The 21,277-nt window shown below is 41.0% G+C and overlaps 1 protein-coding gene across 11 annotated transcripts in view; it reads left to right on the top strand.

Annotated features, from left to right (window-relative positions):
• ASNS (asparagine synthetase (glutamine-hydrolyzing)) overlaps positions 1–18,919 on the top strand; it is a 152,252-nt gene extending 133,333 nt beyond the window's left edge. For all 11 annotated transcript variants that reach the window (XM_012176371.4, XM_060414508.1, XM_042248391.1 and 8 more), the window contains 11 exons: positions 2,171–2,442; positions 8,049–8,286; positions 11,583–11,768; positions 12,032–12,133; positions 13,027–13,154; positions 14,332–14,458; positions 15,755–15,861; positions 16,345–16,445; positions 17,768–17,849; positions 17,938–18,093; positions 18,611–18,919. In XM_012176371.4, coding sequence (XP_012031761.2) covers positions 2,194–2,442; positions 8,049–8,286; positions 11,583–11,768; positions 12,032–12,133; positions 13,027–13,154; positions 14,332–14,458; positions 15,755–15,861; positions 16,345–16,445; positions 17,768–17,849; positions 17,938–18,093; positions 18,611–18,820 — 1,686 coding nt within the window. In that variant the 5' untranslated portion in view covers positions 2,171–2,193 and the 3' untranslated portion in view covers positions 18,821–18,919. The remainder of the gene's footprint in view (positions 1–2,170; positions 2,443–8,048; positions 8,287–11,582; positions 11,769–12,031; positions 12,134–13,026; positions 13,155–14,331; positions 14,459–15,754; positions 15,862–16,344; positions 16,446–17,767; positions 17,850–17,937; positions 18,094–18,610) is intronic.
• Positions 18,920–21,277: the final 2,358 nt, after the last annotated feature.

Below are 21,277 nucleotides of genomic sequence, written 5' to 3'. Positions count from 1 at the left end.
AATACCAAAATAGTTTCCAAGAGTTCTGGATTTTTACCTGAGTAAAGTAACTGGAGTTGACAGCTGAGAACTGAATTTGAATAGAAAAGTAATTAACATTTGTATTTGTGTAGGAAGTACTTACTTGCTTCTTGGCCTACAAAGACAGCCGCACGTGGTTCTCCAGAGATACTGCTCTGTTTGTCCAGGCTACTTTGTTTTCTTTTTGACCACGGTGGCTTTGAGACAGAAGTGTTTAAGAACAGTTTGGTCCTTTAGAACATTTTGATGGTGAACATTTTGTATCTCTGTCTACTTAAAAAAATTTTTTTTCTCATTAGGCTAGGATATCAGATAATAGTGCTTTCTCTTCTCTTTTTACAATTTCTTTGATAATATTTGAATAAATCACTTGGCGGCAAGCTAGAAGTAGTGAAATGTTTACAATATCTAGGTATGTTAATATTACACTTAGGCAGTATATACGATCATCTTTTCTACCCATTAAATGTCTGTTAAGACCAACCTAGACAGCATATTAAAAAGCAGACACATTACTCAGCCAATAAAAGTCCGTCTAGTCAAAGCTATGGTTTTTCCAGTAGTCATGTATGGATGTGAGAGTTGGACTATAAAGAAAGCTGAGTCCTGAAGAACTGATGCTTTTTAATTGTGGTGTTGGAGAAGACTCTTAAGTCCCTTGGACTGCAAGGAGATCCAACCAGTCCATCCTAAAGGAATACTTTGGCCACCTGATGTGAAGAACTGACTCATTTGAAAAGACCCTGATGCTGGGAAAGATTGAAGGTGGGAGGAGAAGGGGATGACAGGATGAGATGGTTGGATGGCATCACTGACTTGGGACATGAATTTGAGTAAGCTCTGGGAGTTGGTAATGGACAGGGAAGCCTGGTGTACTGCAGTCCATGGGGTCGCAAAGAATCAGACACGACTGAGCAATTGACCTGAACTGAACAGGTAAAGAGATGTATTTAGGGGACTTGCCTGGTAGTCCCTGGCAGTTAAGACTCCCAGACTGACTGCACAGGGTATGGGTTTGATCTCTGGTTTTAGTTGTTGTTCAGTTGTCCAGTCCTGTCCAACTCTTGGTGACCTCATGGACTGCCGCACACCAGGCTTCCTGGTCCTTCACTGTCTCCTGGAGTTTGCTCAAACTCATGTCCATTGAGTTGATGATGCCATCCAACCATCTCATCCTCTGTTGCTCTCTTCTTCTGCCCTCAAACTTTCCCAGCATCAGGGTCTTTTCCAGGGAGTTGGCTCTTTGCATCAGATGGCCAAAGTATTAGAGCTTCAGCTTCAGCATCAGTCCTTCCAATGAATATTCAGGATTGATTTCCTTTAGGATGGACTGGTTGGATCTCCTTGCAGTCCAAGGAACTCTCAGGAGTCTTCTCCAGCACCACAATTCAAAAGTATCAATTCTTCAGCATTCAGCCCTCTTTATGGTCCAACTCTCACTTCTGTACATGACTAGTGGAAAAACCATAGCTTTGATTATACGGACCTTTGTCAGCAAACTGATGTTTCTGCTTTTTAATATGCTTTGTAGGTTTGTCAGCTATTCTTTCGAAGGAACAAGCGTCTCTTAATTTCATGGCTGCAATCTGCAGTGGAGGAACCAAGATCCTGCATGCCCATGGCGCAGCCAAAAATATTGAATAAAAAATGAAAGAAAGAGAGATGCGTTTATTCTTGAGGCCTAAGAGGCAATCGTAGTATGCTGGAGCATCTCTTGGATTTTTCAGAGCTTTTGGGATTCTGGGATGAAGAGAGAAGACTAGGATCTCTGGGTGGGCTGGAGCCAGTCTCCATGTGTATCTGTGTCTTGGGTGTAAACCTAGGATAGAAAACAGAATGTGGCCTGAACACTGCTAGCTCTAGCTGACCAAGTCATAATGTCAGAGGGAAGCAGGCTTTGACTAGGGGCTAAACTGCTGTATATTAATAGCCGGCTGGATGTAAAGGTCATTCATCTTTTCTGAATACTTGTAAGTAGATTAAATCAATTCTCTTACCCTCTGTGCCTGCCAACCTACTGGTAAATTGTTGTGGATAAGATAACATATTTCATGCTTTGAAGTAGCTTATGCAAGTTTTGGGAATCGAGATTGAATGCAGACTTGGGTTGGATGTTGACTATTTAATTGGCCTGCTTTTATCTCCATAGAGAACCCGGAGCTTCATCGCACCATGTGCGGCATTTGGGCGCTCTTTGGCAGCGATGACTGCCTTTCTGTTCAGTGTCTGAGTGCTATGAAGATTGCACACAGGGGTCCGGATGCATTCCGTTTTGAAAATGTTAATGGGTACACCAATTGCTGCTTTGGATTTCACCGGTTGGCGGTGGTTGACCAGCTGTTTGGAATGCAGCCAATTCGAGTGAAGAAATATCCTTACTTGTGGCTCTGTTACAACGGTGAAATCTACAACCACAAGAAGGTAAGCAGAATAAAACCAGAAGCTATCTGGATGTGATTAAGTGTCAGAGATAGTTGATTATAATAATTTTATTTTGTTTAATGTTTTTTACTTTTCAACCACTTCCCATGTTCATTCTCACTTGCTCCAATTGTATATAGATAAACAGGGCACAGATGCACGAAGAGGTAGAATGACTTGGTCACCAAACAATAAATGAGGATTCCATTTCAGGTTTTTAGCTCTTAAGAATCTTTTTCTCCTATTATTAATTTGAATATTAATTATAACCTGTGTTAGGCACCAGGGCTACAGTAATAAATATGTGAGGTAGGTCCGCATACTACTGGAGTTTATTCTATTAAGGAGCAGACAAAAAAAGTCATTGTGCGTATACTTGTGTTCTCGTGCGCTCAGTCATGTCCGACTCTTTGTGACCCCATGGACTGTAGCCCGCCAGGTTCCTCTGTCCATGGAATTTTCCAGGCAGGAATACTGGAGCAGGTTGCCATTTCCTTCTCCAGAGGATTGTCCTGACCTAGGGGTTAAACCCGAATCTCACATCTCCTGCATTGGTTGGCGGGTTCTTTACCAGCTGAGCCACCAGAAAAGCCCCATACATAATACTAAGATTTATGAAAAAATGAATTTGGAGTTGATGGGTATGGGAGATCAGTTTCAGTACAGGTTTGTCAGAGAAGGCCTCTTGAGGAACTGTCATTTGAACTCAGACCTACTGGACAAGGGTGAACTAGCAGGGCTGGGAAGAGCATTTCGTCCAGCGCGAACAGCATGTGTAGAGCCCTGGGGTGTTCATAAGTGAACAAGGGGCAGGTGGCCCAGATGGGCTTGGAGAGGTCGGGCAGGACCAGGACAAGCAGAACAAGAAGACAGACAGTAGCATGTAATTCTAAGAGCAATGAGATTTGAAGATTTTAGGGCAGGGATAGAATGTAAGATCTTGTGGGCGATCCTCCTGTCGACTAAAAAAATGCGCGCAACCTAAAAGTTGAGAGGTAGGTTTTAGTCTGTGGGAACGTTAGGACAGTATCTCTGGTGACTCCTAGAGAGCCAATCCTGAGGAGCCAGGCTATATAAAAGTTTGCAGCAAGGGGCAGGTAATCTGAATAATAAAAGATGACTGTTAAGAGAAAACAAAATCTCTCACATGAGGAGGTTTAGGGATCTTCTATGTATGGGAAGATGCAAGTGTCCAGGCTTGCTGAAATCATTTCTTCCGGTATGCATCTAGCTATCTGGGGCCAATCCTGCTTTCTTTATTGTTCACATACTAATTCCTTGTTTACCTTTAGAGATGGCGAAAGTGGCCAATGGCCCACTCACCCACCCTCCCAGCTCCTCTGCACTTCCTGGAGAGGAAGTAGATGATGGCTCCCAAATAGCTGGCTTTGTTTCACCTGGGCTTGGAAATTTGCGTGTGGAAAAGGCTTGTTTACTGTAGAGCATAAAATAGAAAACATTTCATTTCAGAGTGCCCTTGAAGTGCTGTTGCGCAGTTGTCTTAATTAGAGCCAAGGGACAGACAGGTGGCCAGATGCAGTGGAGTGCAAGAAGGAAGCACTTAATCTGGTGAAAGCGTGCTCTTAGAATGAGAATGGTGAGGGTGTGAAAATTCTGACCCGAGGAAGCCACATTTGCTAAGAGCACTGCAATATGGAATTATTTGGGGCTAGTGTTTCATAAGAAAATTTTGGATCTAAAATTGGCAAGTTATTTTTTGTTGCTTGCCTCCCCAACTGTGAATTTTGAAAATTTCACATTTATAGAAAATAACAGAATATAGAGCACCTGGATTGAATAACTGCTAATGCTTTGCCTTTTTGGCTTCATCTCTCTGTCTATACTACGCAGACATTCAATTCTGGGCTTAATCACTTTAGAGTATACCTAGGTGGTATAGAATCTGCCTGCTAATGCAGGTGACATGGGTTCAATCCCTGGGTCAGGAAGATCCCCTGGAGAAGAGAATGGCAAACCCACTCCAGTATTCTTCCCTGGGATACCCCACGGACAGAAGAACCTGGTGGACTACAGATCATAGGGTCACAAAAGACTCAGACATGACTGAGCGACTAAATATCAACAGCAACAAAGACTGTGGCACTTTAAAATGTTTAAGCATTCATCTCCTAAGAAGGACACTCTTCTACTTTATACCAATACTATTATATAACTCCTGAGAATCCATAATACCCTCCAATATTTAGTTCATAGTAAATTTCACCAGGTGTTCCAAGAATAGATTGATATTTATAGCCGTGTTTTGGTTTGACTCAGATTTCATTCAGGGTTTATACATTTGGTTGTGATGTTTCTCGGTACTTTTTGAGCCTTTGTGATATGTTCCTGTCATTCATGAGTCAATCAGTTCAGTCGCTTAGTCATGGCTGACTCTTTGCGACCCCGTGAACTGCAGCATTCCAGGCCTCCCTGTCCATCACCAACTCCTGGAGTTTACTCAGACTCATGTCCATTGAGTCGGTGATGCCATCCAACCATCTCATCCTCTGTCGTCCCCTTCTCTTCTCACCTTCAGTCTTTTCCAGCATCAGGGTCTTTTTAAATGAGTCAGTTCTTTGCATCAGGTGGCCAAAGTATTGGAGTTTCAGCTTCAGCATCAGTCCTTCCAGTGAATATTCAGGATTGATTTCCTAGAGGATGGACTTTCATTCGTGAGTAGGGATTTATATTTTAGTCATCCTCTGGTCATGTTTATCTCTAAACAACAGCTTTAGCCATTGTTTGTTGTCCACTTAGTTCACTTATAGGAATACTTCAAGGAAAATGCTTCTCATTTGAAGAATCATTACAATTATTCAAGGCTTCCCAGCTGGCGCTAGTGGTAAAGAGTCCGCCTGCCAAAGCAGGAGACGCAGGAGATGTGGGTTTGATTCTTAGGTTGGGAAGATCTCCTGGATTAGGAAATGGCATCCAACTCCAGTATTCTTGCCTGGAAAATTCCACTAATGGGCAGAGGATCCTGGCAGGCTGCAGTCCATGGGGTTGCACAGAGTCAGACACAACTGAACAAGCTGAGCACAACAGGGGCTGTTGCCCACTACACGTACAAACACACACACAGATAGTTACTTAACAAGTTCCTTTCTTGTATTTGGACTTCCCTGGTGGCTCAGATGGTAAAGCGTCTGCCTACAATGTGGGAGACCTGGGTTGGGTCCCTGGGTTGGGAAGATCCTCTGGAGAAGGCAATGGCAACCCACTCTAGTACTCTTGCCTGGAAAATCCCATGGACGGAGGAGCGTGGTAGCTTACAGCTCATGGGGTCGCAAAGAGTCGGACTCGACTGAGTGACTTCACTCTCACTTTCACTTTCTTTTCTTGTACTTAATTAAGGCCTACTATACACCAGACATCATTTTCATGGAGCTTGGAAGTGAAATGGAACAGGAAAGGTAAAAATGGACTTTGAAACTAGTGGGAATAGAGGGAGGAAGCAGTTAAAACTTCCTTACTGGGGAGTCCCTGGTGGTCCAGTGTTTAAGACTCTGTGCTTCCCACTGCACAGAGTGGGTTTGGTCCCTGGTCCAGGAACTAAGATCCTACATGCAAGAGGTGTGGCCACAAAACAAAACAAACAAACGAAAACCAACAAAAAAAACTTCCTTTCTAAGCCAAGTTAGTACCATATATGTAAGAATGCTAAGTTGTATCATAGCAGTAGTGGCCTGACTTTCCCCTTAAATGAGATAGGAAATGCCTAGCTTTCCTTGAACAACATAGCTGCTTTTGTGTATTTTGTGAACACGTTAAAAAGTTAAATATTTTGAAAACATTTTTTTCTTCTAAATTAGCCAAGTACATTGTATTTTCAGAAGCAGAGAAGTCCCATTGCTTCTTCCCATCGTTCAGGTTATCCAATGCAAACAGCTAAAATCTGTCTAAAGAGTAGAACCGACATTTTAGGCTTATGTAAAAAATTCTTCAGCGTAAGCTTCAAAGTCCCCCTTTTCTGATAAAAATAAAATTTACTGCAAAATATAGCCAGCAGTGTGTTGGGAGTGGATGGAGACCCATCAGAGAGAAGAATATGAGTGCAGGCTGGGCAGAGAGAAGGCCCTCTCACGGAGGGGAGCACTTCAGAAAGCTGCAGCCAGCACGTCAAACAACAGTGTTGTAGCTGGATGGTGGCAGGGAATTGGGGGCTTCAAGAGAGTGGGCAGTGTACATGTGAATCATGAACCAAAAAACTACCTGTGAGCTTTAGGCCAAAGAGCCATGGTGATGGGGTGGTCGTGGAGGGTAGGTTGGAAGCTGTTGCTGGCTGAAAGTCATCGAGTGTTGTAGGCTTATTTATCCTGCAGGTACTTAATAAGCCCAAAAGGCAGCAGAAGACCCTCTGCAACCCCTGCCTCCTCGTGACAGAGATCACCACACACAGTCTCTCAGAGCGGGGAGAGGTGACCAAGAGGTGACTTCGTGGTCACTGAAAGTGGCCAGAGCCCATCTTTGGACAGTTCTAAGCTTTTAGGCAAAAAGTTAAGAAATTAAAGAGTGAGTGTTGTTGTGAAGCATGCTTTTCAGGTCATACAAGCATAGAGACTTCTTAAATTTTAAAAACATGTTCTAAGTGTTCAAATCTACCCAGCATTTCCATTTGATTTTGTTTATGTGAACCTCTTCTCTATTATCAGCCAAAAATATGAGTAAGTACAAAGAAAGAGGGACACACTGAGAACTTCGCACCCTCACGATTTACCAGTGGTAACGGAGAGCCACAGGAGTTTGGGCCTGATTTAATGAAACCCTCTCTACGTGTGGTGGGTGTGATGGTATCTTTGTTGTTCCCCAGGAGGAGGTGGATGAATAAAGCTTCAACATCATCATTTTGTCCGTCCCTGAGAAGTAGCTTTAATGCCTAATGTGGAAGAATGGGATGCCGTAGACCTCCCTAGGGCCAGCAACTTTGTTTTGGACTATTTGTCTCCATCATCGTGATGGAATCGTCCATTGCTTTCTGTTTTCATAGGAAGTGTTTCAGAGGACACATTTTTAGTGTCATGACACCTGGACAGTCTATTTACTTAACTTACCTACTTATGTAAATACACATGTATTAGGTTTCCCCAGTGGCTCAGCAATAAAGAATCCTCCTGCCAATGCAGGAGATGTAGGTTTTTATCCCTGGGACAGGAAGATCCCCTGGAGAAGGGCATGGCAACTCACTCCAGTATTCTTGCCTTGGAAATCCCATGGACAGATGAGCCTGGCGGGCTACAGTCCAGGGGGTCACAGAAGAGTTGGATGTGACTTAGAGACTAAGCAACAGCAACTACACATGTATTACATATATGGTGTCTATATAATATCCATTTCCATCCCTCCATATAATACAGAGGTACATTATCTTTGTCTTCTATTTATCAGAATGCGCCTAAAGTTCTCATGGGCTTAGCTTTATGTTACAATTTGATTCTGAGTTCAAACAAGCTATATTTTGATAATGGCATGATTCTTTTAAATCACATCACTAAGGTACACAAAATTATAGAGCACAAAAATGCTGAAGCAACTTTGCAATAAAAAAAAAAAAATTAGTGAAAGCACAGGATTCTGTAACATTTTCATTTTGCTATTGTTTCCTTAAGCTGCAACACCATTTTGAATTTGAATACCAGACCAAAGTGGATGGTGAAATAATCCTTCATCTCTATGACAAAGGAGGAATTGAACAAACAGTTTGTATGCTGGATGGAGTATTTGCGTTTATTTTGCTGGATACTGCCAATAAGAAAGTGTTCTTGGGCAGAGATACCTACGGAGTGCGACCTTTGTTTAAAGCCATGACGGAAGATGGGTTTTTGGCCGTGTGTTCAGAAGCTAAAGGTAATGATAGAGTTTTTCTGTGGTTTTTCATTATTGTCCTGATTCCGTGTTTTCTTCTAGACCATATTTACAAATCTAATCCAATCCATATATACAAATGGGGCAACCCAATTTTTTACAAGTGACTATGTTAGTCGTGGAGTTTCTAGGCCTCCTTTTTTTTTTAACCACGGAGCTGGAGTCTCCTTTTTAGCACTTAAAATTCTGTGATCCTGTAAGGATCTATCCTGTAAGGATAGATCTGTAGTGAAGTCATATAAGTTTTGCTGTGCTAATAGGTTCTGCATCTGGTTTGGTCCCATGTGTGTTTCCAAGTTTCCCTGTGTCACATGGTGACGGGAAGGTTGGCCAGTCCTGCAGTTACTGCGCTGTGGTACCGTGTCAGGCTGTTCCACAAAGTCATTTTATTCAGCGCTTTTTAAACAGCTTTCTTGGGGTATAATTTACATGCCATACAATTCATCCATTTGAAGGGTACAGTTCAGTGGTTTTTAGTATGTTCATAGATATCTGCAACCAACACTAGTCAATTTAGAATTTTGTTTTTTTATCATCTCAAAACTAAGCCTTGTACTCTTAAGCGGTCACTCCCCATCCCTTTATAGTCATTAAGCGTTAAACTCCCTGTCCCTGTCTTCTTCCTCCTTCCCCACCTCCAGTCCCAGCCAACCGCCAGTCATTCTATGAGGATTTCCCTATTCTGGCCATTACATACCAATGGAGTCATATCCTGTGTGGTCCTATAATGTTTCCAAGGTTTGTCTATGTTGTAACATGTTATCAGTACTTACTTCTTTTTATTTACGTTTTATGACCTGAAGATATTCCATTACCTGGATATACCACATTCTGTTCATCCACTGTTTATCCTTTTGTCAGTTGATGGACAATTGGCTTTTATGAATAGTGTTTCTCTACATATTTGGGTACAAGTTTTCGTGTGGTTTCATTTTTCTTGGGTATATACCGAGGAGTGACCACATGATTTACTCTATGTTTATAAATAGCATTAAAAAGAATAAAATATTTGGAATAAATGTAACAGAAGTACAAAACTGCATGCTGAAAACTGTAAAACATTGTTGAAAGAAGATCTAAAGAAATTGGAAAGCATCCCATGATCATGGATTGAAAACTTACCATTGTTAAGTTGGCACAGACTCCCCTAATGGATCTACACATTCAACATGATCTCTGTCAGTATCCCAGGTGATTACTTTGTAGAAATTGACAAGCTGACTCTGAAATCCTTAGGGAATTGCAAAGGATTCAGAATAACTGAAGCAATCTTGATAAAGAATAAAGTAGGAGGACTCTCCCTTCCTGACTTCAAAATGTACTACAAAGCAAGGGTAATCAGGACAGTATGGTACTAGCAGAAAGATAGACATATAGATCATAGAGCTAAGAGTCCAGAAGTGCATCCATACATCTGCAGTCAACTGATTGTCAGTTAGGGTATCAGGACCATTCGATGGACAAAGAATAGTCTTTTCAACAAATGATGTTGGGACAAGTTGACACATGCCAAAAAAAAAACACCAGTTAAACCATTACCTCACACCATTTATAAAAATCAGAGTGGATCAAATTCTAAAATTTGATCACTAAAGTAAGCGCTAAAACTTTACTGCTACTGCTAAGTCACTTCAGTCATGTCCGACTCTGTGCAACCCCATAGATGGCAGCCCACCAGGCTCCACCGTCCCTGGGATTCTCCAGGCAAGAACACTGGAGTGGGTTGCCATTTCCTTCTCCAATGTATGAAAGTGAAAAGTGAAAGTGAAGTCACTCAGTCGTGTCTGACCCTCAGCAACCCCATGGACTGCAGCCTTCCATGCTCCTCCGTCCATGGGATTATCCAGGCAGGAGTACTGGAGTGGGGTGCCATTGCCTTCTCCGACTAAAACTTTATAGTAAAACTAAAACTTTAGTAAGCACTGAAACTATAAAACTCAGGAGAAAGCATAGGGGTAAATCTTCATGACCTTCGATTTTGCAAAGATTTCTTTGATATGACACCAAAAGCACAAACAACAAGGGAAAAATAGATAAATTGGATTTCATCAAAATTAAACATTCTTGTACTTGAGAGGACACCATCAGGATAGTGAAAACTCAACCCACAGAATGGAAGAAAATACTTGTACATCATATTTATCATTTTTTGACAATGAAGTTGAGAAAGACAGTCACTGTTTATGTCCTAGCTAGGCAGCAATGATATGCTAAACTGTGACCTACCCCCTTGTCTGCTTTTTTGCTTCATTGTTTAAATTCTTTCTCACTTGATGTGATCATACGAGAAAGAGCAAGTACATACATTATTCACCCAAAGTGCTGTTAGGGAAGCCCAGCAAAGAACACAAGGGAAAAATAGAGTCCTTACTTCCACATTGTCTATGATAACCTTGATACGGAATATAGTCTCACATCCAGTTTACCCTCTGAAATTTCTTGACTTGCAATTTTTTTTTTTACATCTTTAACTGCCCTTTTCTAAACAACAGGTCTCATCTGGGGTACTACAGCAGTTTTCCTTTCTCAGTGCTTCCAGAATAGACTATCTAAAACTCATTTGGTCCTGGTGCTTTAAATCGTAATTGCCCTCAACTTCCGCAGGGGCTGTGTGCCTCACGTGAGGTTTCCTGGTGGGTGGTAAGATCTGGATCTCATTTGCTGTTTGAATTCCATACTACACAGTAGATTCCTGGGTTAACAAACTCAAATTGTACATCATAAGTATTCTGTGTAGACAGGCTGTTACTATTTACAGTAAAACTTTAAATTATAACATTTAACTCACACACAGTATGTAATAACTACATAAGGGATATCTGAGTTTAAAGCACCTTCACAGTGGATCATTTTGCTTATTAAAGGACGGAGAACCATAGCTGTTTTTTTAAAAAAATGACTCAGGGATGACAAATGACTGCCAGGGTATCGTAAAATTAAATTGCAAGTCCATCTTTTTGTTTAATAAATGTATCTTTTCTTTGCTTAGTAAAGAAAATAGATTTATTAAAATCAGAAATTCCAGCTAGGGAAAAGAAATTAAACATTGGAGGTTTTCTTATTGCCTTAAATTATTAGAAACCAGTGTAATTTTTCTGTATATCTCTGTACACTATTACCTTTCTAGTAGGGTTTGAGGTAATTATATTTTTCCTATTTTGCTTATGCAGTGAACATTGTATTTGTATTAAAAAGAGAAAATAAAGAGGAATTTAGACATGAAAGTTACTAAGAAGTATTATCCTCATTTGAATAAATTTATCTTTTTGATTTTGTAGGACTTGTTAACTTGAAGCACTCCATGACTCCTTTTTTAAAAGTGGAGCCTTTTTCGCCAGGACATTATGAAGTTTTGGACTTAAAGCCAAATGGCAAAGTAGCATCGGTGGAAATGGTGAAATACCATCACTGTAGAGACGAGCCTCTGCATGCCCTGTATGACAACGTGGAGAAGCTCTTCCCAGGTGAGAGAGCAGATGCCCATCCACCTGTTCCCCACCTCTCGCCCTGAGAGTACAGGAAAACTGTACTCTCACATCACTGAAATGACATCAGTTTGCAAATCTGTTTCCTTTTTAACTTGAAGGTGATGACACACTGAAATTTGGCCTGCTTCACTGTTGAGCAAATGCCATCGTGATAGAGGTGGATGATTGCATACCTGTTTCAGTAAATAATTCAGCCCAGACCTTTCTGCAGCTGTTTCATTTCCTTTATGTGTTAATAGGTTTTGAGATAGAAACTGTGAAGAGCAACCTCCGGATTCTTTTCGACAATGCCGTTAAGAAACGTTTGATGACGGACAGAAGGATTGGCTGCCTTTTATCAGGTGAAGTCAGCTTAAAAAAATCTAATTACACTTTATGCATATGTAATTTAAATGATTTATAACTATCCTGGAGGCTTAGACTATAAAATACTTATTACTTAAAATACTTACTATTGATTCAACCTTTCCTCCATTACAGGATGAAAAAGTTTTCTGTAAGTTGCTTTCAATATTCAAAATAATACAGCAACATAAAGTTATACTATAATTGTATTGGCATGAGTGAGCTAGTAAACATGTTTTAGAATGTTCATGTCCTCCTACTCCACAGTCTTTATGTAAGCCCTAGAATGTGTAGTGTTTTTTGTTGGTGTTCAGTCACTCACTAAGTAGTGTCCAACTCTTTGCAGCCCCATGGACTGCAGCACACCAGGCTTCCCCTGTCCTTCACTATCTCCCAGAGTTTGCTCAAACTCATGTCCATTGAGTCCATGATGCCATCCAACCATCTCCTTCTTTGTTACCCTCTTCTCCTCTTGCCCTCAGTCTTTCCCAGCATCAGGGTCTTTTCCAATGAGTCAGCTCCTCGCGTCAGGTGGCCAAAGTATTGGAGCTTCAGCATCAGTCCTTCCAATGAATATTCAGGGTTGATTTCCTTTAGGATTGACTAGTTTGATTTCCTTCCTGTCCAAGGGACTCTCAAGAGTCTTCTCCAGCACCACAGTTCAAAAGCATCAGTTCTTTGGCATAGTGGCTTTTAACCAGTTTGAGTACAGTTACTATTATGACAGGTTAACTGTTAGATTTTTCTTACTCAGGGTGATTTTCAGTTTATAAAACTTGGGGATTTTAAAGGCAAAACTCTAATCTTGGTGCTTAGGAGGAATGTAAATCATCTCTGCTCCCCTCTTAGGTAAGGCCCATATCCACCACACTTTCTTTCTTGCTCACAGGTGGCTTGGATTCCAGTTTGGTTGCTGCCACTCTGTTGAAGCAGCTAAAAGAGGCCCAAGTACAGTACCCTCTCCAGACATTTGCGATTGGCATGGAAGACAGTCCCGATTTACTAGCTGCTAGAAAGGTAAGACACTGCCTCTTCCTGTTAAGTGGTTAAGACAGACTTGTTAATAATTGATGGTTCTATACTTTGCTGCTGTATTGACTTAGGTAATTGTTTTGAATTAAATATATTAAAATGGAATGAAACGCCTATTGAAAATCACTTGTGCTGTACACTGTATTTTGGGTACTTTTATCTTCTGTGGGCCACACAATCCTCATAAAACCCAATGATGGTAATCCTGTCCTTTGAAGAGTAAGGGCATAGTAGAGTGGTTAGGGCTGAAGGCTTTGGAGCCTGATTGTTGGTTTCAAATCTTCACTTTAGCACACAGTCCCACACTCATGTAATGGGAGTGCTCATATCTACTGTGGCACAGTTTTGAGGTGAAAATTACATAGTTCATATAAAGTGTGTGGGATAGAACCTAGCGTGTAGTAAGTACTTAGAGTGTTAGCTGTTGTTGTTGCTTTTCAGTTTCTTTATAAGATCCTATTTAGGACTGTGGGCAGAGAGAACGTTGTACACATTCAGTGCGTGGCACACCTGTTCCCCCTCTGGAACTTCCATGGAGTGGATGACAAGGGTCTAGAGTGGTGTGAAAGCCAGTTGACTGATGCTGAATGAATCCGCAAGAGCCAGAGAAAACTGAGAGGAGGGGCCATTTAGTTTAGAAGTAGCATTCTAGATGTAAACTGAGGCATTGCAGGAGGGCCAAAAGGAGATAAAATCAGCATGAGGGGAGTGGACGCCATGCTTGTTGGGGTGAAGTCTTGGAGAGAGAGGGCAGACAGGAGGTCTACCTCTTGTGGTCAGTGGAGGGCAGACCCTGGGGGACACAGGGGAGCCAGACTAATGGGGCTTGTATGCAGTGGCCTGGAGAATCATTTCCCCTTACTGTGGTGGCCTGTGAAATCATTTCCTCTCAGTTTGTCTTACTTGTTTTCCACCATTGTTAATTCATGATGTGTTATGAACTACTGTTTCATTTTTGAGAGTTTTCCTTTTCTGGAACTTCCCTGGTGGTCTAGTAGTTAAGACTGAGCTTCCAAAGCAAGGGTCATGAGCTTGGTCCCTGGTCGGGGACCTAAGATCCCACATACTGTATGAAATGGCTGAAAAAAACCACAGTTTTTTCTTGAAAGATTAGTCCTTTTCTTTGAAAACCAGGCATATGCATATTTCTTTATGTAATCAGGTGGCAAATCATATTGGGAGCGAACACCATGAAGTCCTCTTTAACTCTGAGGAAGGCATTCAGGTCCTGGATGAAGTCATATTTTCCTTGGAAACTTACGATATTACAACAGTCCGTGCTTCAGTAGGTAAGGTATTTTATGATCCCCAAAATATTTTAATACTGAAAAGAGTGTAAGGTTTAAAAGCTACTATTTCAAGTAGTTGTTTAAAGAACAGTACTCATGAATGAACTCAGGTAAAATTCCTGTGTCAGCAGTTGTTGGAGACAAAACATTTAAGAATTTCTTAATTCCTGAAGAATTAAGTATATATAGTTAAACTTCCACATTTTGGTATCACTATTTATATTCCTTCAAAGCGTAGATGTGTAGTTTTCTGTACTGTCTTTCCCCCTGCTTTTCTATATAAAAGTTTGTTGGACTATACGTTCTAACTAGTTTCTGTAAGGAATCCTCGTTTTAGATATATTTTGGTAAATAGTCCATCAATAACTATTATTGTCTAGGAATAAATACTTGCTTTGCCCTGTGGGTACATACTGAGATCATAATTATACTCCAGATCAGACTGGCCAAATATTGCTGAGCTGCTAAACGCTATTGGCTTAGACACACCTCTCTTTTAAGGAACTCAGAATCCAAAAGGATTCCATTGCAAAGTTTAGAGTCTGGATTCTCATGCTTTAAACTTTGCAGTAACATCACTGGAGTGCTTTCTCTCCCAAAGGAGCAAAAATGATTTCTTGAAGGGCAAAAATCTTCGGTATGACTGTGGTTTCTGGCTTTCCAAAGTACTTAGATATACAGTATTTCTGGTACTAATATTTCATTGGTGAAGGAGATTAGGGGAAAAGATCTAAAAAGTATCACTAGGGAGGTGATAATGAAAAAACCCGAGAACAAATACTAGTTTACAGGGCTGTGGAGCAGGACCAACCAGCATCTTTTAACATGCTTTGCTGTGTTTGAAATATGCTGAATGGGGAGTAAGTATGAGGGAAGAAGCCCCAAATTAAAATTAGGCTACCAAAACCCCAACTTATTATTTTCATGTAGTGATACTGGTGTGAGAGTTATCAAATTTAAGACATTTGAGTCATTGTTCAGCAGAATTTTTTTAGCGTTTTTAACATTGTTTAGCAAAATTTTCAGATAGACATTCTTGGTCTGAAAGCAGGAATATTTAAAAACCTATATATAAAATTATGAAAGGGCTATGTTATCACAGCAGTACAACTTTTAGATTAAGTACATATAAGTGGGTTGCACTGTAGATAAAAGGTCATTATTTTGCAAACTACTTCACAGTAACAGAGTCTAAACTAATAGCAAAGCTTGCTGCCATTTTCAGAAACCAGGTAAGAGGCATTTTTGGTAGAGGGTTATGTGGACATTAACAATAATTTCTGTCTCTTGTTTAAGGTATGTACTTAATTTCTAAGTACATTCGGAAGAACACAGATAGCGTGGTGATCTTCTCTGGAGAAGGTTCAGATGAACTTACGCAGGGTTATATATATTTTCACAAGGTACGCATTCTCAAATGGAAGGATATTGGTCCTAGGGGAAGAAAAGTATGAATTATTTGACCACTTTCTCTTGTCTTTTTTTGATATAACAGTAACACTTGGAGTATTTTGTGAGGCATTTGAGAAAATCTGATACTGTCTGTATTTGTTTGGGTGAGAAAGAAGTCTTAATTGTGTCAGATAATGCCCATCTTTTAAAAACTAGTTAACATAAGAATCCCATTTCTGGTATTTCTTAGTCCCCTGTTGTCTTACGGGCTTTGGACAACGTGAACCTGTCATTTTATCTGTTGGTTCTAGCAGTCTTGGAGTGAGGGAAGGCACACTTCATAAAGCATTTACTTTCTTCCCTAAGCTTTGGTCTTTTTGTCTTACTCACCTTTAGAGTTGGAGTTGTGTGCAAGAATACGAAATAAGAAATTTCATGTACCAAAAGCAAAGCTTGAAGGGTGTATTTTTAACTTCAGCTCTGTTTGTAAACAGGCTCCTTCCCCGGAGAAAGCTGAGGAGGAGAGTGAGCGGCTTCTAAGGGAACTCTACTTGTTTGATGTTCTCCGAGCAGATCGAACTACTGCTGCCCATGGGTATCTTGATATTTTAGGAAGTGATTATAAAAATAACCTCAAAAAACAAAAGCCTTTCTTTTCATTTAGTATATGCTGTGAAGTATGCCTTTTATAGAAAAGATGAAGCTTGTCTCGTAGTGCAGAAGCGGTAAACTGAATCAGAGCGGTGTTGTCAGGCTGAGAGTACATGGATAGGTGGTTTCAGGTGGAGTTTCTGTCTTGAAAACATAACATTCTGCCCACTTCTGGGCAGCTGAGAGGAAAGGCACTTGCAGCTCTTCGGGGTCTTTTTAAGAGAAATAAAGCTTATACAGCTTCATGTAGTTTAGTAAGCCTTTAGTGCTTGCTTGCCATGTCTGTTTGATGCTGTGGGGACCATGTAGGGGAGAGGGAAGTGAAGATGCAAGAGATTAATCAAGCTTATAAAATAGATTTCTTTGGTATCATTTCTGATTATTGAAAGTTACCACTTTTTAAAGCTGGTCATTTAAAGACTCTTAACCGTATGTGATGGGGCTTCCCTGATGACTCAGTGGTAAAGAATCCCCCTGCCCAATGCTGGAGTGGCAGGTTCAATCCCCGGGTCAGAAAGATGCCCTGGAGAAGGAAATGGCAACCCACTACTCCAGCATTCTTGCCTGGGAAATCCCATGAACAGAGGAGCTTGGTTGGGTCCAGTCCATGAGGTCGCAGAAGAGCCAGGCACAACTGGGTGACTAAACAACAATAACAACTGTTTGCGATAAACAGTCTCTTTTGGTTGCTTCTACCAAATCACACTTAGGTTAGAAAATAATAGGAGGCTGGAGAATGAACTGAATTCAGATGTTTTTATTACTAATTGATTAATAACATATTCAGTATAAATCAGTGGTCCATGGTGTTCTTCATCAGAGGTCGCATCATCTGTTTTTTGAACCCTGGTTAGGACAGGTAGATAATAGCCATAGATTGGCATCACAGTTTTTAATAGGATAATAAGTAGTCTCACCTAGAAAAAGCTATGACTCAGAAAAGTCTAGGCAAAGTCCATTCTTAATGTTCAGATCACTCATAATTCTTTTTCTGCTTTTTGAGATATTTCATAGATTACAGAAGGGAAAGTAAAAGTAATTATTCTCCAGTAGTTTGTTCACTCCCTAGACGACATAATACATATTTTGAGTGAAGGTTTTTGTACTCATGCATTTAGTGTAGGGCAGTTATGTAGGACTGTAAAAGTGACTTTATGATCTTAACGTCATTTAGAGGCTGGGTGAATTCCTAGGAGACTAAATCAGAATCAAAACTGGCGGGCACTAAAGATCCATTTTGATTTAGATTTCGTTTTCCTTTTTAAGCCTTGAATTGAGAGTCCCTTTCTTGGATCATCGCTTTTCTTCCTACTACTTGTCTCTGCCACCAGATATGAGAGTTCCCAAGGTGGGTAAATCAACTTAAGGTAAAAACTGTCCGTTGATACTGGTCATATTTAGAACTTTTACTGATACTCCTTTCATTTTCATGTCAGAATGGGATAGAAAAGCATCTCCTGAGAGAGACATTTGAGGACTCCAATCTGATACCTAAAGAGATTCTCTGGCGACCAAAAGAAGCCTTCAGTGATGGAATAACCTCAGTTAAAAATTCCTGGTTTAGGATTTTACAGGACTATATTGAACATCAGGTATCATAAAAGTATATTTTATGGAATAAGACAACTGGATGCAAAGTTGTAATCACTGTTCATTTTGTATTTAATGTAAATGTTTTGTGACTGTAGGAGGGATTCCCTATAAATAATACTTCTTTTAAATTTCAAGGATTCTGTAAAAATTAAGTAGCATGAAGGATTATAAGTAGCATCTAGAATACAGAGAGGAGACTCAGTGGTCCCCTCTGACTTTTATCTTACATATTTTGGGGCACCTGTTGGGTGCCAGACTTATACACGAAAGAATCAAATGCTTAGAGCCACCACTTTGGAGAACTATGCGTGTGAATGTGCCTGAAAGGTCACTGCAGCTATGTACAGTAGGGTATTTTAGCAGTTTCTAAGGGATTAAAAGAGTCTCTCAGTATTCAGAGATGTCTTTTCTTTTTTTTTGTTTGATTTTTGTTTTTGTGAAACCAGATTAAGTACATATATTTCTGTGCCATTTATAAGGCCATTTCACTTCTGTCCTGTCCTGATTCTCTTGCAGGTTGATGATGCAGCGATGGCAAGCGCAGCCCAGAAATTTCCCATCAACACCCCCAAAACAAAAGAAGGCTATTACTACCGTCAGATCTTTGAAAACCACTACCCGGGCCGTGCCGACTGGCTGCCCCATTACTGGATGCCCAGGTGGACCAGCGCCACAGACCCTTCTGCCCGCACTCTGACCCATTACAAGGCCGCTGCCAAAGCTTAGGCACTCACTGAGCCCTGGAGTCAAAGTAATCATTTCTTCTCCTTGTGAAGGGTAGGGGTCTTGAGGGCAGGAAGTGCAAAATAAAAGTCTTAAATCCGAGACTTTGCTATGATCGTTTATATTCATACAGCCCCGTGACCAGAGGTAGCTAGAAAGTGAACAGCTTTTACTGTATCACAGGAAGGTAGAGAGTGAGATCGGAGAAGGGAAACCATCTGGTGGCTGGGAGACCTCACACAGCCTCTCCTGTAGAGGACTGCTGGGTCTCATGCCAGCAGGGCATCCTTATGGTCCTTGCCTCATCTGAGTGTGGTCCTCCTCTGGCTTCTTCCCTTGGTTCTCTCTGCATTCCCAACAGCTGGCTAGTTACACTCTGGAGAGGTGAGTGACTTGTAAGACTTGGACAGCTCTGTTTTGTAAAATAGGTTGACTGGAAACTGCACAGCCTAAAAGCTGAGAATTATGTTTTATTAGGTGGAGTCTCTGACTTAAGCCCCGAAGACCGCCTCTCAGAAGGCTCTGAGGGACCGCTCTAAAGAGGTAAGGGAAGGGGTAGGATATACAGGAGTTTCTGCAACAAAGGCCCAGTAGTCTGGCATATCAACCGATGACTAGTAGGGACACCCAGGCATCTCAAGTTAATGAACGTAGCACTTTTCCAGGTATGGGGACATGCAGGAGTCTGGCCTCACTGAAATGATTCCTTTGGTGTGCACCTCAACTGTCAAGGGCCGATATCCTGCTTTTCTCTATCCTGAACCCCTCAGGGTGTACAGTTGGGTGGCAGGTGGCTGATAGCTTAATGGCTGCAATATCCTTTGTTTGCTGACACATCAGGCAACATTTTTCATCCACGGATAAGTAATTTACATTTTATTCTGTTGATCTGACATCTCTTCTGTAACTATTGTTGTAAATTGGGAGTCAGCAGGCTTTTTCAGGGCTAGACAGTAAATGTTTTAGGACTTACAGACCTCTGTTGGAGCTGTTCAGCTGTGCCACTATGGTGTAAAAGCAGCCACAGATGGTGTGGAAACTTGGGGGCAAGGCCATGATAGGCACACACATGGGCATGGCCGTGTTCTATTAAAACTTAGAAAAAGAAGCAGTGGGCTAGATTCAGCCCATAGGCCATAGTTTACCAAGCCCTGTTGTAGAGCCACGTATTTCTCATAAAAGGGAAAAGCATTCTGAACCCAGTTGGAGGAAGAGAAAATGTAACAATGAACAGGTCAATTTTCATTTAAATCCTCGTTGGTTGTTTAGGGACAGGATTGTGAAATCTATTTTAAAAGTGAGTTTAGTTATTAGAAATTTTTGAAGGAGAAACTCCTGGTGCACAGGTATATACAAGAATGCTTGATGGGAAGAGGGAGTACGCCAGGAATTTAGCCGGTAAGTTGGAAACTGGACACTGTTGAAGGTGAGCTATAGGCCTTCGCTTATTTTTACAGTCTTTAAATATACGTTGACATAAATCGTGCCCATGTCATCTTAGGTCAGTCTCCCAAGGTAATAGAAGTAAAAGCAAAAAGAAACAAGTGGGACCTACTCAAACATACAAGCTTTTTGTACAGCAAAGAAAACCATAAAATGAAAAGATGACCTATGGAATGGGAGAAGATGTTTGCAAATGATGCAATGGTCAAGGGCCTAATTTCCAAAATAACCCAGTTGAAAAATGGGCAGAAGATCTAAATAGATATTTCTCCAAAGAAGACATTCAGATGGCTAATGGGCAACACTGTTAATTATTAGAGAAATGCAAATAAAAACTGCAATGAGATACACCTCACACTAGTCAGAATGGCCAGTATTAAAGAGTCTACAAATAACAGATGCTAGAGAGAGTGCGAAGGAAAGGAAACCCTTTTGGTGGGTTGGTGGGAATGTAAATTGGTGCAACCACTATGGAGAACAGTATGGAGGTTCTTCAGTGAAAACTAGTTGCCATATGATCCAGTGATCCCAGTCCAGGGCATATATTTGAAGAAAACTCTAGTTCAAAAATATGCATGCATCCTAATGTTCAAAGCAGCACTATTTACAATAGCCAAAACATGGAAACAACCTAAATGCCCATCAACAGATGAATGGATAAAGATGTGGTATACAGACAAACACACACACTGGAATGTTCAGTTCAGTTCAGTTGCTCAGTTGTGTCCAACTCTCTGTGATCCCATGGACTGTGGTACACCAGGCTTCTTTGTCCATCACCAACTCCCAGAGCTTACTCAAACTCATGTCCATCCAGTTGGTGATGCCATCCAACCCTCTCATCCTCTGTCATCCCCTTCTCCTCCCGCCTTCAGTCTTTCCCAGCATCAGGGTCTTTTCAAATGAGTCAGCTCTTTGTATCAGGGGGCCAAAGTATTGGCGTTTCAGCTTTAGCATCAGTCCTTCCAGTGAATATTCAGGACTGATTTCCTCTAGGATGGGCTGGTTGGATCTCCT

The sequence above is a fragment of the Ovis aries genome, chromosome 4, assembly GCF_016772045.2.
Source record: "Ovis aries strain OAR_USU_Benz2616 breed Rambouillet chromosome 4, ARS-UI_Ramb_v3.0, whole genome shotgun sequence".
NCBI classification, from domain to species: Eukaryota; Metazoa; Chordata; class Mammalia; order Artiodactyla; family Bovidae; genus Ovis; species Ovis aries.
This window is presented reverse-complemented; position numbering and strand designations above follow the sequence as displayed.